The sequence below is a fragment of the Bombus vosnesenskii genome, unplaced genomic scaffold (assembly GCF_011952255.1).
Source record: "Bombus vosnesenskii isolate JDL3184/JDL3185 unplaced genomic scaffold, Bvos_JDL3184-5_v1.1 scf7180000016261, whole genome shotgun sequence".
Lineage (NCBI taxonomy): Eukaryota > Metazoa > Arthropoda > Insecta > Hymenoptera > Apidae > Bombus > Bombus vosnesenskii.
In genome coordinates this window covers 3222444-3239838 of record NW_022884330.1, presented here as the reverse complement: position 1 = coordinate 3239838, position 17395 = coordinate 3222444, and the positions used below count along the sequence as shown (strand labels likewise).

The 17395-nt window shown below is 38.2% G+C and overlaps 1 protein-coding gene across 1 annotated transcript in view; it reads left to right on the top strand.

Moving 5' to 3' along the window:
• The window catches only part of LOC117241615 (fasciclin-3), a 343345-nt gene that overhangs the window by 311375 nt on the left and 14575 nt on the right, over positions 1-17395 (top strand). The window contains 14 exon segments of the mRNA XM_033507489.1: positions 11039-11228; positions 11230-11363; positions 12228-12284; positions 12287-12361; positions 12451-12546; positions 12549-12638; positions 12993-13177; positions 14638-14673; positions 14676-14709; positions 14712-14780; positions 15408-15458; positions 16763-16820; positions 16822-16853; positions 16856-16873. Coding sequence (XP_033363380.1) covers positions 11039-11228; positions 11230-11363; positions 12228-12284; positions 12287-12361; positions 12451-12546; positions 12549-12638; positions 12993-13177; positions 14638-14673; positions 14676-14709; positions 14712-14780; positions 15408-15458; positions 16763-16820; positions 16822-16853; positions 16856-16873 — 1125 coding nt within the window.

Below are 17395 nucleotides of genomic sequence, written 5' to 3'. Positions count from 1 at the left end.
GATTGATATTTTCTCGAGACGAGATGATCGATTCGTTGGATTAATTTTCATGAATCGTAGTGAAATTTCATTGGCACCTGTAATGAGATCAGACTATGATCCACGATTATGTCGATAGAGTTTGAAAGAAATTTGAAAATGTATAATACGTAGAAGTTAAGGAACATTTAGCGCATGTAGGTATTTCGATCAGAGATCGAAAAATAGGCGTTGAAAAATGTTCGTAAATCATTATGTATTGTATTATATCTTTTAAATCCAAAGATTAATTTATTTCTGTATGATTATCGTATCATGGTGCCATTTTTCGTAGTAACGAGAATTTCCCAAATGTTTTCAATTAAAATCGTTTTTTAATTCGAAACTGACATTCTCGCCGATCTTTTAATAAAAGTGTAGATAATCACCAATTGCGAAGCGTTTCATTTAAAGCCTTCGTTGCGAACGGGACGTGAAATTAATTATTTTACTTGTCGTTTTCGGATCTATCGCGTGATATCAACGTTAAAACTCGTCGGCCTGTAAAACAACGCCGTGTAAGAGGAACAGAGAGATTTCCGTCGAGTTACAGGAATTTATTAAAATCACTGTGATCGAGATACCGATGCTATTACGCCTCCCGTAGCACGCTCGAATTTCAATTTTTTATTATTCATGAACAAAAATCGAGGTGTTTCGCGCGATTAATTATAGAAAAAAAAATCGCGTGATCCCTCGTACGATCCGTCGAAGCAATGTATTTACATCGGATTTTGTGTTTATCCTGTTTCGTCGCTGCGACAGGCTAACGAGGATGGGCAATTAAAATTAAAAATCAATAAAATGGTGGCGCGCTCGACTGTTCACGTTGGTTATTTCGTCGACGCGACGAAACGGCTGAATCGAGGAAATATTTATCAATTTTTGTCGATAGAGAACACTCGATTGTTCTTTTACGGTCGCGTTAATCCGTATGATTATACACGATACTCGTCGTTGTTCGATAATGACTAATTATTTGCATACACGCGATGATGTAATGCAGTTTCTGAACCTGCTCCTCCCCCCGCATAGAGAATAATTTATGTGGTTAATGCATGAGGTACGATTTACAAGGCGATGATAATTATGGTTGGATCCGCGCGACCGTGGACCCGCCAAAAATTTATACACGTCGGTTTTGCTTTAATATCGTGTAACGCGCGCATGATTAACTTCCAAACGGGGATTAAATATTTATTTATTTATTTATTTAACTGACGGTAAAATATATTAATAAATAAATATTATACGTATAAAATAATCTGTAAAATGTGGATTACATGGGGGATATTTATCTATGGAATATGAAAAATAAAACAACGTTTAGTACAAAGCCACGTTCAATTAAATTGAAAAAGCGATGTTTATCGAAATACTTTCAAAATATTCCTATTGTATTATCGAACCACGTACACGCTCCTTCAAAATATAATTTCTTTCTCAACTGACCAGCCGTGATTAATTCGCGGCAATCGAACGACGCTTGACGAAAAAATCATTTTCCCTCTTTCTTTTATCAATCATTCGCCGGAAACAGTTCTTTTCGGCCGCGGTCACTTTCCGAATATTTCACAGGTTACTAATTGCTAAAACGTCGAAGGGACCTTTTAACTCTGGACGTTCGTCATTAAACCATCAAATACGTGGCCACGATGAATGGCCAAATGGATCCATTTGGTGATCGCGGGGCGACGACTCTTTCACCAGCCAAGTCACGCTAGCCGCTTCGCTACGCACCATACAAAAATGCAATACGTTCGAGAGCAACTGCTCCATCGGTACAAGTAATGCATGGATTTCCCATGTGTCACGAGATTGCTCTATTTTCCCCGGGCTTGAATGATGTACCCTTTTCCTTGCTCGGTTGGTCTGGAAAAAGCTTTAGGGATTTGAAACATAGAGAACTACTCTGCCGTCGTACTCGATAGTCGTGTTTCTCCCTTCCATAAAGCGTCAACTTTTTTCGCTGGATCCTCTTTTTGCATATACTTGTCTGTCTATGCAATACCTTTCCATGCAGCTTATCAGCAAGGAAACAGGGCCAGCGATTTTTCCACTGGAATTAAGATCATTCTTATCGAGGAACGACGGAGACGAACAGTCTTCGGGAAAGATCTTTAATCCCTTCGTTTGTCGATCTTCGACGATATCGTAATCGGTGAAAGGCAGAGAAGAAGCACTTTCTCTCTTGATAGGATAGGATGAGTCACGAGAAACAAGGCACCCACATATCTCTATCACTTACTGTTTCACGAAGAAACTTATGAAAATTATGTTACCCAGTTTCAATGGGCATGCGTAACGACAGATTTAGAATGAAAGGATGATCTCGAAAAACGATTTCATCCGACGTCGCACGCGCCCCTCGAAATAGTATTACTTTGTCCGGGCAAGTTTTATCACACAACGATAAACAAAGCAGCCTGTGCATACGAATGCAATAAGAGAAAATTTAATAAAAAGTTGAAAAACTAGGGAAAAATGTCAACTCTGAAAACCATCGTACGACGGTAGCTTGACAATTACGCACGAACAGTCGGAAACTATTTCATTATATTCAGTAGAAAGAAGAAGCAGTCGAACAAGTTAAAGCGATATAAAAATTAGAAACGCGTAACTGCAGTGCGAAAATTATGGCCCTTTCTCGAGGACGGCCTTCACGTTGCAACGGATTGCCAGCAGTTAATATCCACGTCAGCGTATCCTTTAAATACATCCTTGCCCTGAATTTTAACATACGAGCCGCGTGCAGCGCCTGCACTTCGCTCTGATTACGACGAAAATCGAGTTTCGTCCTCTCGTCTGCAACTATGGGGTGAACCAGGCACAGGGAACAGGAACAGGAACACGAAACACGGCATAGTGGGTAGCTTCGCATATTTTGTAGCGACACACCGAGAGCGAAATTAGCAATGTTAGAGAATATCATCTAATACGAGAAGTGCCGGCTGGGATTAGTTCCACCCTTGCAGCTTGCATATAGTAGGTGGCCGCAGCGGTTTGCTCCGACACTGTCCTCGTGCATCCCTTTAATTCCGCTTTCCTTCATCCGTTTCTACTTTGTCGTATCTTCGCCTCGTACGGTTACTTTATTCCTTCCTCTTCTTTTTCCATGCTCTGTATTCCTTTCCTCGTATCCGTCTTTCCATGCTTCTTGCTCTTCGTCGTTTTTTACCCCTTGCGCCAGACAATTAAGAAAATAACATTTTCGAAAAGAAATATCGCGTTATATGTTTTTCTTCAGAAACGGGATACTCTTATTAAACGTACGATTCTTTTAATTTTTCTCCTTTCTCGTTTTCTTCTTCGCTGTAATTTTGCTTTAGTATTTATAATTGGAGCTCTTTATGCACATTCACGTGCATTTTTATGAATGGAGCTAAAAAGATGGAACTTGGACACACATTCCTTTCACACGCTGAATCTTATAACGAGTACTATACTTTGTAACATATCGCGCATTTTATGCATTCTTTCCTTTTTTAATTTTCCATAAATCTAAAGTCTGCTTGTAACCACCTGTAGATTTTCGTGCATGTTTTCGTGCACTAGAATTCATTAGAAATTACCAACCGAAACGAACAGAGAGATTAGAATTAGGTGTATGTCGTTCTATGAAAATCCACATAAAGTAGACAAAAATAGATCGATCTTCTTCTAACATCTAATTTTTCTTATTCTTATCTTCATCGCTCCAGAAACCAGCGTTGCCCTCGCGCTTCTACTTTTGTCCGAATATGTTCGTCCAACTAGCTCCGTCATTTCCTATCGTGACGCACACTTCATGAGGCGAAAATACACAGTCAAGAAAATTGGAAATCTGTGGGAAATTGTGTACACGTGAAACGGGTGCGGCGCATCGCATTTCCATATAACCGAGATTATCTCACCGCGTCCTTTAAAATTTAAAAGTCGTGGTTCGCGATCGGATCACTGGTGCCGACGATATTCCCGAAGAGTCGTGTACTACGTCTTCTTCTAAAAGAAATTTACGCCACACCCAGAAAATATGTAAGCGCAGATATGGCAACGATAAGAAAAAATAAATTTTTTAGTAGAATATAAATCTTCGTGAGTCCGTGTCGTGGCGACGTGCTCGCCGAAGACGAGGAAGATGTTCTACGTTAAAAAATATCGCGGTTAAACAATATTTACGACGTCAGAATTGGATGGCCTTATAAATTATTTCACCGAGGAAAATCATTTTTGCTACTTCTCTCAGGGAATCGTGCATTTTTTTTTAAATTTTGGTTATTCATCGTTGCGCTTGTCGCCATATTTTTCAATTAATTACTCGACCAGACGACTGAAAATTACTGGGTCAACGTGTGCACAACGAATTGCTAGTTTCAATTGAATCCATATTTAAATTAGTCAACCGACTGTTTCATCGTATGGACTTTTATCAATCGTATCATTACGTATCAAATAAAATGTCTATAATTTATGGTAAAACGATTACTTTTATCCTTTTATTAATTTGATTTTTTCTCGTCTCTATTCAATATTCTCAGGAAGGAATTAGGTTCGTTCGTTCGAATCCTTGGCCAGATAATGACGCTATCTATCATTCGTGTCACTCGCAATTGTTCGCAGAAGTCCATGCTTACTTCTTATTAAAATATACTTTCCGGAATTCTTCTAAATTTCCACGTGTCTGGAGTTGAATTTTAATTCTTTCGCAAATTACCAAGAATTATATTTTTACGACCTATTTTCAGCGCTTTAAATTCTCCTTCGTATTTCATAACTCTGTGCTCTTCGTTTTTATTTCTCTTACGTCTCATTTTGTTTCTGCTCGCGGTTACACGTGTTCCCAAGTAGGTCTCGCGATTCCCTGCTTTAACGCGACAAAAATAGACGGCAATAAGAATTCAGTATACAAAGGACGTGTTCACCAGTCATTTTTGGAAGGATTGACACAGTCATCGATACGCAAATTCAAACTGGCAGCGATTCATCCCGTCCGCTTGTTCCCTCCGCCCTTTGTCCGCCACGAGCATTTTCTTCTCGGCGAAAACTGCAGTTCGAAAGGAAGTATCTCGTGGGAACGAGCGAGCATGATTATTGGTGGATCGCTTTGTGTTTTTCTTTTCTTCGCGGTTCAACGTGTCTTGCTACGAGGGAACTTTAAACAGAAACGCGGCTCAACCTTGGGGGCATACTTCAGAATCGTTCGAGTCGCTTCGACAATGAAACTCTGTCGCGATTCTGCTAGACTGTCGGTATCTTGCCCTGCCATCGCTCTTTTCCCCTTTGTATGAATCGACATTGGTTTTTCGAAGAATTTGAATGTTCGAAGTAGAAGAGAAAATTAATCGCAGAATGAGCATCGAAAAATAGTAATTACGTTGGAATCATAAAAAAAAAATTTTCAAAAAGCTTTATACGACGAGTTATAAACGCTTGGTGACGTTGAATATGATTGTTGATCGTAATAATTTTCCGAATAAGACGAATATCTAAAGAAACAATAAAATACACAGATATATGATTAATACTTGCACTTAGGATACGTATAAGCGGTCAAGTAGAAGCAGACCGCAAATGGCCAGACGTACTTTGCAACTACCGTGAAACATCATTTCTAAGTTCTATATCACTTGGCTAAACAGATGTGTTCTGACACGAAATAATGAAAATTCTGATGTAGAATTGCTTGACGATACGTTGATTGTTGACAGGAAATCGATATTCAATAAACTTTCCTAAACGAGGCATCGCATAAGAAGCTCTAAAAAGATAAAGCAGGATTTCATTAAATTTAATTTATGGACGAGTACAGTGTCGATTCATTATGCGGGGCTGCAAAGTGCATCAGCCTCATAGGTGCACTGATGCACGCCACTGTCCACAAATCATCGCATCTGTTGCTGCGGTTTTCGGACCTCCGCGGCAAATGTAGGGCACGGGACGGTGAAATGGAGGTGTTTCAAATTAGATCGCGACGTCAGCCGTATAACAAATTGATGGCCGGAAAATCAAATTGGATTTATGTGCTTACGATAGTCGAACGGTGTCCTAATCTAATGAGAGCATCGAACGCGTTCGTTTACAGCGTGTGTTTTCGATCTAAAGAAGAATCAAGCAGATAATCTCGTGAATTCCCGAGCTGTAAAGGAAATTACGTTACGATAAACCAATCCTCGAATCGTAACGAAATAAATCTTATTTTAATATCGTTACTTGGTTTCTTTGTTTAATCGATCGGTAGCATCGCGATATCGTGGCTTCAACGGTTTGAGCGTATCGTTTCCGCTGATTGAAAGAGCTACTTTGCGAACTGTCTCTGTTTTAAGAAAGATTCTCACAAAGGAAAGCATAACGACTCTTAAGGATAGACTGAAAGAGCCTCGAGTGGCTCGACAATTTCTTTTGAAATCTCCTACTACTTTCCTTCTTCCTCTTTTACTTTCTTTTTACGGAGAGTATCGGAGAGTACATCTCGACGAAGAATACAGGAACATAGGAAAGATAATAAACGATAAGAATTAATTTTACGTGAAAGATTGACACCGTGGAATCAAGAGAAAAAAGAAAAATGATGAAAGATGCTCGGAGGAGAAAAAATTAAAGAAATAAAGGTGATTAAAAATGTTCGTTTTTAAGGTACATATCAAGTTCCTGATGGAACAATGGACGTTGAAAGGAGTTTCTTTCTCTTAAGGAAATCGCTTAGCGAGTTCTTCCACTGGACAAAATAAAAGCTCCTTCTTGTTCGTCACAGTAAAAGATTATAATCACGAATGAATAGAGACGGGATTTAATTAAGTGGTGCAAATAAATCAAAGCAGAGAAACAAAGTCGTTTCTGCAGTACCGCGTTTCTATACCTTTTTTCAACCCCCCGGTGAAGAAGTTTCATGATGATTTTTCATCGGTTACGAGAATGCCTCTGTTTTAAGCCCTACCGTATGTAATTTACGGTATTAATGTGTTTTACACGCTATATGTTAATCGCGACGTAGCTTTTCTTACGTGGACGTGAGTTACGTTTATGTAGGAGAGAACGCTTGTATGCAAAACCCCAGCGTAATCTTCAAAGGATACAGCAAACGCGAACGTAAACGTTATTTACGAAACACTAACCATAGAACATTTTTGTATTATGCATGTATGATATACTATACGTAACTTGCGAAAATTCCATTAGCATTGCAACGAGGCACGACTATTCGCGATTACATCGATAAAATCCGAAAATATCCACTTTGTCTCACGACAAATCTTTTTCCTCGTTACACTCTGATTTATTGCTCACTTGTCTGTAATAACTCAATCAAAAAGAACTGCGATCTTGTTCGATTACCAACTCTCGTTTCCCTTTTCCCTCTCGCAATTAACGCGTCATAGGAGGCACGGTGACTCTATCATCATCATACAAATTAGATCTAAACGTGGCCAGTTACATTTGCTACATAAGAAAATTCTAAACATCTAATTCGTTGCCGCTGACATATGAATTGACTAGATGGCAATGCGTTGAGGAAGAAACGAGGTCGAATTTCGTTCGAGGGATCATAAGCTGCATCAATCTGGCGAGTTAGGAACACGGCCTGTCTCACATCGAGCCGAACGTGGCCGATCTCGTGCACGATGCCATTATGATAATGCGACCGAAGAAATATGATAAACCGGGCGTGGCGCGAATAACGATTATCATATTTCATCTCGCCTTGACGCATCGAATAATAACTACCCACGAATTGTATCAGCCGTTCTTCTTACAGGCATCTTTCGTCATCCCTTGTCGCGCGCGGGACTTTGTTTTGCCGACAAATCAGATGCTCGTTAGTTTTTCTTTATGCAACGATATACCAACCGTGGTATAATTTTCAAGGCGATAAAGAAACGGAAGATTGTATTTGTACATACTTAACTTTACACAGAGAAGCGCTTGAGAGGAATATTAGAAAATACTTTAATTAAATAGCTGACAATTTGCATTCATATTTCTTTTAAAAACAGCGTTCAAGTGACAGTAAATTTTGTAAATCGTAGTAAACAGACAGTTTCTCAAGAAGAGAAGAAATAAAAGAACTTACAAAATAATTGTTCAGAGGATAGGATAAATTTTCTCCAAATGTAACGAAGAATATAAAATTTATATCTGTCTCTATACAATAAATTCACAAGGCAACGGTGCTACCGCCCGATTCGTGATTCAATTATAGCAACAAACTGCGTTACACTGTGAAACGTTCGCACGGATAATGAACCAATTTTCTCTAAAATTTAATTTGTTGCAGAACAGTCGCTCGTAAGCCTGTTTCTCGTTTTTCACTGCGGCGTTGCTCACGAGCATCGCGCACAAGAGCACGCGTGACTGCTTATAACGAACTAAGCCGAAAACCGAGGGAAATCCAGTTTTCTTTTAATGTGCAACCGCTTTTACACACTGCACTGTCGAGAACATAATACAGCTTACGTTTAAACAAGTATGAACGATGACCAATTGAAAAGGAACATGGAAACAGAAATTGAAAGCCCGCCTTTCAATCCACCCATTATTGGATTACTTTTTCTCCCAATTTCAAACATACTACGAGAATTCTGCTTCGATTTAATTATATCAAATGCTATCGAAACGAAAAACTTTAACTACAATATATTACACAAGGTAAACGATGCATACACATACATTCAGGCATATTTCTACTGCGTGTTCGATACTCTACAATAAACGGTCTTCTAATTCTCAATTAGCCGTCATCCACATAAATTCTTATTCTTAAAGACAGCCCCGTTGCAAACATATATTATATGTACACAGAAAGTTGAAATGCTCAATGATGCTCAGATGGATTATTAAACGTGTTGATTTATTAAAGATACGAGTGATACAATTGTGATAGACGATTATATTAGAATCACTTTAAATACAAGCACAAAGATATTGTATACCTGTCGTAATCGTCGCTCGCTCGATGCTACTGTTCAACTCTACGCTCGCTATTCGACTGCATGACTCGCTATTTAATGATTCGCTATACTGATTGTCCTACAGAGGCGTTCGTCTATTTGTATCGGCCGGTGGTATCATAAAATGTTCCAATGTAACTCCAGTTGACGATAACAAATAATATTTTGTCCGGAGTTCGTTTACCTTTGAACCTAGCAAACCAAAACAACGTTGACGCTCCAAGTCACAACAATACGAGTCTCTCCCGACTCGTATCTTCCATTGACTCATGTGCCGCTACAATACTTTGAATGAATCCATAACGCGTCTTATAAAGCAAACTGTAACTCTAACACCAGTTTGACAATGCAATTACTAATGGAACGTGGCAGTTACACGTTCTCGCTTTCCTAGTAAGCGTTGCTGTCTCTTTCTCTCGTCCATTTCCTAGACATTGGAGCTGGCTCAGGTACAGCTCGATACTTTCGAAGCTTTTTGCGCCGAAACTTTTGTTCATTTGCGATACAAGCGGACTGTAGGTAGTTCTCGTTATCCATTACATACCAGTACAATTACGGAAAGTTTCAGAAAAGCGATGGGGATGGGTACGCTGGTTCGAAAGGAAATTCCTTCGAAGCTCGCCCGTCTTTTTTCCGCGCTGTTTTAGATGAACGATCGCGCTGCAAGTTTCAGCCACGTTGTGGGGAGCAAATAGGGAAAACCGATTGGAAAAGAGGTAGCCGTGCAAAATGGGAAACGTAATCTCACGTCGTTTTGTTACTCGATAAAACGATACAACGATACACAGATATTTGTATCTACGTCTGTCGCTCGAAAGAATCTGAAATCTTATTTATGTTCCGTAGAATGTAATACCGTTATTATCTTCGAAGAATATGAAACGATCGAAAGTGTTATTTATAGAAGTATAAGAAAGTAGGAAACGCTTCCGTCAGTTTATTGTAAAAGTGTACAGAACGATGGCGGAAGATTAAGAATTTGAAATAAGAAGCCGTAGAAGTGGAATTAAGGTATAAAAAGTCTAATATAAAAGGGGCTTTTAGGAATTAAGATTAAAGAAATCAATTTCACGAAGTTGGAAAGCAGGACGAGCAAAGTCATAAAAGAAGTACAAAGAATATAAAAAGTATGAAATCGTATAAAATGTTTTCATACAGTGCAAGTTTCATTCTTCGAAATGAAACGTCTTATATGAGTTTTACGATTTTCTTTACGAAGAGTCGAAAGCACGAGTCGACGCAAGTATAAAAGCACAGCCGAAAAACCATGGTTACGCCTCTCCGCGAGCGTAATGACGATGATTATTATACCGTGCAACGAATCTGGAAATTAAAAATTAACGTCGTGGGATGACGTGCAATTTCAAGGTGACGCTGATATTAAATCTTCGTCGCCCACGTAGTCGATGAAGGCAGGCTTTTATTGCGCGTCTTCTTATATTAGTTGAAAGCGGACACGTATCCATAAATTTAACACCTCCCTTAACTCTCCTCGCAAGAACTCCATTCGCATATAAATAGCACGATATCGTCCACTACAAACGGCTACACTTATTGTCACTTCTTCGCTAAAACACTGTATCTTCGTTACTTCGCCGATTATATGCACCGTGAATCTCCGCGCGTTTCAATGAAATTATAACGAATGTTCTCGAAAGCGAATGCCACAAACGCGGAGGATTCACAGTACCCGGTAAGAAGTAACGTGTAACGCGGAGATTAAGAAAAATTATGGAGCTTCAACCCTGTTCCTTTGCGCGATAATTCAATTGCATGGCGGGCTGCAAAAAAATTAACTGCCGGGAGAAAAATTCAGGCAGACTTTGAAACAACGTCTGATGAAACTAACGGAATTTTAATCTCTTTAAATTCATCACGTTTCACATACGCGTTTTTATATAATAGGTATACTACGCTGTGAATTTTCGCCATATAGTATAATATATTCATAATGTCTAGTGTCTGTGAAAACCATCAGCGTTGCAATTCTTTTAAATTCGTCCCGTTTCGTGCGCAAATTTTCACCTGATATAATATAGCATGCCTTTGAAATTATTTTCATCAGAGAATCTAATTATTCTTTCTCTTGGTTCCAGCATCGAAACCGAACCTGGTCGTGGACATCGAGCCAAAACATCAGACTGCCGTGCGACTGGGCGAAAGTTTGCAAATTTTGTGCAGAGTGGGTAGACCACTACGGGTATGCCGTGTCGAAATACCTGGCGAAGAAGGTGGAATGGTGTTATCAAGGGACAACCGTCTGAGAGATGGTATCGAGTATTACGGAAGGCACGGAGGCCGGCCAATGCGGCGTTCACATTGCCAAGATCAAGGAAAGTCACGATGGAATTTTCAAGTGCACCCTGACAACTACCGAACGTCGAGCGGAGGCACAGGCATCTACGAGAATTATCGTAGCCAGTATGTATTATTATTTTCTATCCATTTCACTCTTCAAGGTCTAATTTTAATTTCACAACTCGCGTTAAGATTAATAATAAGACTAGAAGTAGCAGTTTCCTCTACCTCGTATCTTTCTTAGGCTATGGTTACAGTTGATATGAGTCCTGACGAACCAAACATCCGAAGAACGTTAGAGCTTCTCTCATAAGAATCTATACGTCTGATCGTTCTGGCATATTCGTCAATCAGTTCATCAGAAAGATGCAGTTACTCTTATCATAGCCTTATACGTTGGAAAGAATCGCTAAAGAATTCGTTTTAACACAAGAGTTACGGATAGCAGTTAAAACAGCAGTGTATGTCACATGCATCAGATGCTAATCCTTAATTGCAAAGGAGTCGAAGCATAATTAAAAGAGCGCGCGTAATTAATCGTCGTCGTTTTTACGCGTAGCCTGGAAATTAATGAGAAAATCGTTGTAAAACTTCGCGACGTTAGTTGTCTGAGAAAAGTATTCCCCCGTACAGGGAAAAATATTACAGTGTGGAATATACGTGTGCGGGAATTCGAGAGCTAATTAATCTTCGTTAAGAGAATTGCTTACGCGACGGGTTTGTAGAAGGAGGGGATGGTAGCGCGAAAGGAAATTACTATTTTCAGATAAAGTCGATAAAGATAAATGACGAAAACGGGTCATGATGGAGACTTGCAGATGTTTCGAGCGAATTTAAATAAAGATCTGCAAGTTTTCTCCTGCTTGAACCGTGGAAAATTAACGAGCATCGACATAGCTGGGCAATTTTAACGCTTGACTTTCAATAGAAAATTCAACGTTGTTCTTGCATCTAAGGAATAATTAATGCTTGCAACTGGATTTTCAGAACCGCCGAATAATCCAGAGCTTCACGCTAGTCCTGGATCCGATGGAAGAAATATATATAGAAAGGAGAAAAATTGGAAGTGAGTTGCAGCGCACCAGCCGGACGACCAGCAGCCAATGTTTCTTTGTTCCTTGGTAATTAGTCGGCGAAATAGAGGGATTTTTAATTAACTTTTGTCAGAGATTATTCCGTACTCAGTTCTGTGTCCCTTTATGATAACTAGACGACGAACCTATTGGCAACGAAGAAAGACCTACGATTTACGACTCGAACCTGGACGATAACTCACTGGCCGTGCAAAATGCATCGCGTAGCTTGGATTGACGGACAATGGAAAAATCCTTCGATGCGTTGCCAGCCACATTGCACTCGACCGGCCTAAGGAAACTACTATGCAACTGCAAGTTTTCTGTAAGCGATCGATTGTTCGAACGATATACGAAATTGCAAATCTCAACACGTAATGTAACAAGAAACTCCTTCTTTGCTAATAAAAGTACGAACACTTTCTAAACGTAAGGAGCTTAAAAAAAGGAATGAATAAAAATTCTAGTTGGAGATATTAAATAAATTCTAATTACTCAACCGTAAGCTTGCCAGCGATTTATTTCTATTTTTCCAAATTAAAAATCTTTCATGGGTATATATGGAGATGTTCGAAATATTTTATTTTCAGCATGGAATTTCTATCAGTGACGCGAATTACGACGGAATATTGAAATCTGTGGAAGATGCGGAATAATTAAAATAAAATTTTCTTTTTAGATCCTCCTCAACCGCAACCAACCATCGAGCGTTTTGGATACGTAGTTGGACGCCAGGGTATCGTGAACGTGACCGTTTACGCAAACCCTAGGCCGCATTTCAAATGGCGAGTGAACAATGAAATAATCACCGAGGGTAACCCAGACGAAAGCAATCGACTCGAAACCTCGACCGCTGTGGATCTGGTAAATTAACGAAATTTCTTATACCTTCCATCAAATTAATATCTGTACATATATCTTCTTCTTATTATTATGATCCATATCTATTTAATATGAAATATTATATATTTAAAAAAATGTAATATCGAACATACAACAAGATGGAGAATGCGATATTGTAATTATTGCAACAGACGTTTAAAAAATCAAAGAATCACATTATTCTAAATAACGAATACTATCGAAAGTCAGAGATACGTATGAATCAATACGAAACATCACGCATTAATTCGAGATTAGAAACGTATCGAAAGAAATCCGTACGAAACCGTCTTAAAAAATTTTCCACGTAAACGAGCTTCTATTATCAGATAAATAAATATTCTTCCACTTGGAAAGTCTGATAGACTTTACTAGTAAAAGATTCGCGTCGATTGTGTTCTCTCAATTCGCTCGATCGAACGAACACAGCATGAAAATTCTAGCTATAAATGTTAAATATTTTTTTGAACGTTCCTCGAGATGCACATTGAATTCTACGAAACAAAAGGTAAAGCTATACATAGAAATGAAGTATGTAAAGATTAATTCGTAAAAAGAGATACGAATCGAATTATCTATGAAGAAAATGATGGAATAGATACTGAAGCTGCTAGTAGAATTTGAGTTGCCAAGGGAGCTTTCTCGTGAAAAAACAGCGAAAGAGTAAATTGAGGAACGAACGAGAAATGGAGGAGAATACGAGTGAGGGTAATGGAACAAAGATTCCGCATTCCAGAGCATCGATTTTCACGGTGCACTTAGCGCTTTTTATACATTTGCGTGACTCGCAAAGTTTCTCGCTAATCAAACAGCTTTAATGAAATTCCGGCCGATTCGGATGCTAAAATTCGTGCAGTGAAATCTCGCGAAATAATTCGACTATCGGTATCAAAAACTGTCTCATTTTGTATAAAAGAGGCAACAGGAAAAAATAAGTAAAACTGTTGAATTATTCGTCTCGTTCGAAAAAAAATAAATTAAACTGATTTTCTGTTTTCGTTGTTGAAATAATTAAATGCAGAAGGCTTGGAAATTTTATAGATAAATTACCATTAAGGAAATTTTTTCAGGGACACCACAGCTAGTGAAAAGTTTAGCATAATAATGCAGCATACGAAATTAAACATTCAGCAATGAATTCATAATATTAATATGATCAAATTAAAATTCATCGAAATACGCGTAATATCAGTTGGTAGAATTTGGTCGGACCATAGAATGTCGGAGATTGAAATTACAGCGTCGTTTAAATGCAAAAGTGATCCTGGCCTCTGCTCGTTAGATAAACGAATTCGAAAACATTCCAAAAGTAAAAATGAAAATATCGATATCTTTATATTTACAATTTTATGACGGTAAAAATTAATCGCCTTTAGGATCAGAGAACGTTTGGTTGGTAAGAGATCGAGTAATTAAGTGACCAAAGAATTTGTTTTTTACAGGGAAGAGGAGCGTGGAGCGTGATCCTGACGATCGACAAAGCGTGCAAAAATCCGACACGGAGAAGGACTATATCCTGAAGCCCGTAACGACGAAGGGGCTTACGAATATCGTATCATTTTGTCGACAGCCACAGAACCCGCAGGTAAAACCACGGAAACGCTCAGAATTCAATTATCGTGAAAAAAAATCACCTAATCTCACTGTGCACCAAAGTAGCGTGCAAATCACGACGAACTTTTATCTGCGTCAAAGTGGAAAACGGAAACATAAAAGACGAAGAGAGACAAAAATGTCAAGCATTAGTCGTGTGATCGTAATATTAAAATAGATTTTTAAAAATATCAGTCATGCAAGCGTAAAACAAAAAAAAAATGCACGATCAACGATGTTGACGGGAGAAAAAGTATTAAATAGCAACAGAATTAATTTTCATTCGTATGGTCGGGTGAATATTGATTATTCGATATCGCTATAGAGAAAGACGATAAAACTGATTTGAAATTCGTCGGTAGCTGTCGATCATGCTGTTAGTTTTCACATTTCGTGTTTGTCACCATCATTTCATCCGATCAAGCATACTCACCATCTGTCTACCGATTCATGTCATATTCGTTGTCACTTTCACGCGCTAGTCAACGGCCGTCATTACGTTTTCAATTACACCGAATATGTACGAATTAGAATATTTTTGCGTGTCTTTTCTCTATTGTGTCCGTATGCGCTATGTATTTCTAACCATATCGATCCTTCACCGCATGCTTTCACGCAGGGCCGTTCGGTCACTTCTATGGTAAGCTCTCCGAACACATGCACGCACTAGGTAATGTCATTCTTTCAAATTATTATACGTAGTAAGTAGTCGATGTAGCTCCGTACGCGTGAAGTTCCATGAAAATAGTGGATTACGACACGTTTTGTAATTGATAAACTATGCCCAAAGCCGAAACATTTATCGCCATATTTTTACTACTAAGCTACGTCGGTTCACGATATTTTTTATTTTGTTAAATTTATTTTATCGGTCTGTGTATACTTTCGAATGAAGGGAATTCGGTGAAAAATTAAAGGAAAAAGAAATGCTAAAGAACAACAGCGATATTTTTCGAAGCGGCAGAATCGTAACGATCTTCTATTTTTATTAATCTACCAAACGTTGTTTGTCTCCAAGTAATATTTCTCTGTTTGTTTAAAGATCGTGCAAACACTGTAGCTGTAACATCTTATTCTTTTTTCTTTATTTTTCTTTTTTTTTTTTCTTTTTTCGTCGTCGCGATTTTCAAACCGTGTCATCAATTCATGCGAAAGTCACACGATAGATTCATAGAGGGATCACGTAAATGGAACTCCGCGCTACGGGATACGGTTATATATACAACGTTACGTTTGTTATTGATACCACTGCAAACATGAATGGCAAATCTGTATTTTTCAAATAAACGTGACTAAATTTTTATGCGATCGCCTTTACATGAATCAACGCTTTTTTGTCGATATCGAACACAGATTTCGCGTCACCGACCTCTCTTGCACATTTCTGCATTAGAATTATAAGTTTCATAGACATTAAATGTACCAAAGGCTTCAGAGTGCTTGTTGACTCTTGTTACATTACGTATATATGTATATTTTTACGTATATATATATTTTTTATCCAACACGAACATATTTACGCTCTGCTTTGTACATTCATTATCGATGAAACGCATTTTTTAACATGAGTATATACAAGACACAATGACACTTTGATTTTTATTCTAACAGATATTCAAGTTCGATCGACTGTGTCTTGGAAATGTTAAAGCTTCGTTAAGCTGGCTTTTCTTCATTTTTCAACGATAGAGGTGCATTCGTATTCAATTACTGGCGCATGATTTCTAATTCGATATTTTCTAATTCAATTTTCGATATTTTTAATATTTTTATATACGTGTGTCCTCTGCATTTGATCTTATTCATATTCGAACTCGAAACTTTGCAGACTACAATCGCGATGAAGATATTATACAAAAGTCGCGGAAATTTATCTCATGCGAAATAGTCGATGATAAGATTAGTTTAATTTGTTTGTATCGATAAAAACAAGTTGTACAACAAACGTCATTTTGACTTTCTATAAAATTTCAGGCGTCGATTTAGATGCCGGTTCTATCATCGCCATCGTTGTTGGAGCCCTGGTGCTACTTCATCGTTTTCATACTAACTTTTGCCCGTGCGACTGACGCTGGTGCTTCGCAGGTGAGTATCTATTTTTTCAATAATTCACACGAACTACTTCGTTCGTACCGCGCGATTCCCCATCCCTTTTGGCGATTTTTCGTGTACTTTTGTCACTTCGATTTGACAAGGATAATAACAAATATAATAAACGATGAATGGAAAGTAAATAAACGAGCGATGCACAGACTCGAAGGAAGATAAAAGTTAATTGGCTAAAGTCAGCCACTCGCGATCGAGTTACAGACAACGCAATAAGATAAAATCGATCTTATATTATTTTTGTATCGATGGATAGGATATTAGCGATATCTTTTATCAGCAGCGACTGTGTTATTTATACACTACATCAATTTTTTTTCAGCTGTCCTCTATATATCTAATTTTTCTTATTTGTGTTCCATCTCCTTTATCAAAATAATAGACATTTACATAATATTAGATTGTAAAGGAATTTAGTTGCTGAAATTGTCTGTTGGATAACTCGTACAAAACGATTTATGAAACTCTAGAAAAATTGAGAGAAGGTTTCTTAATAAGCAC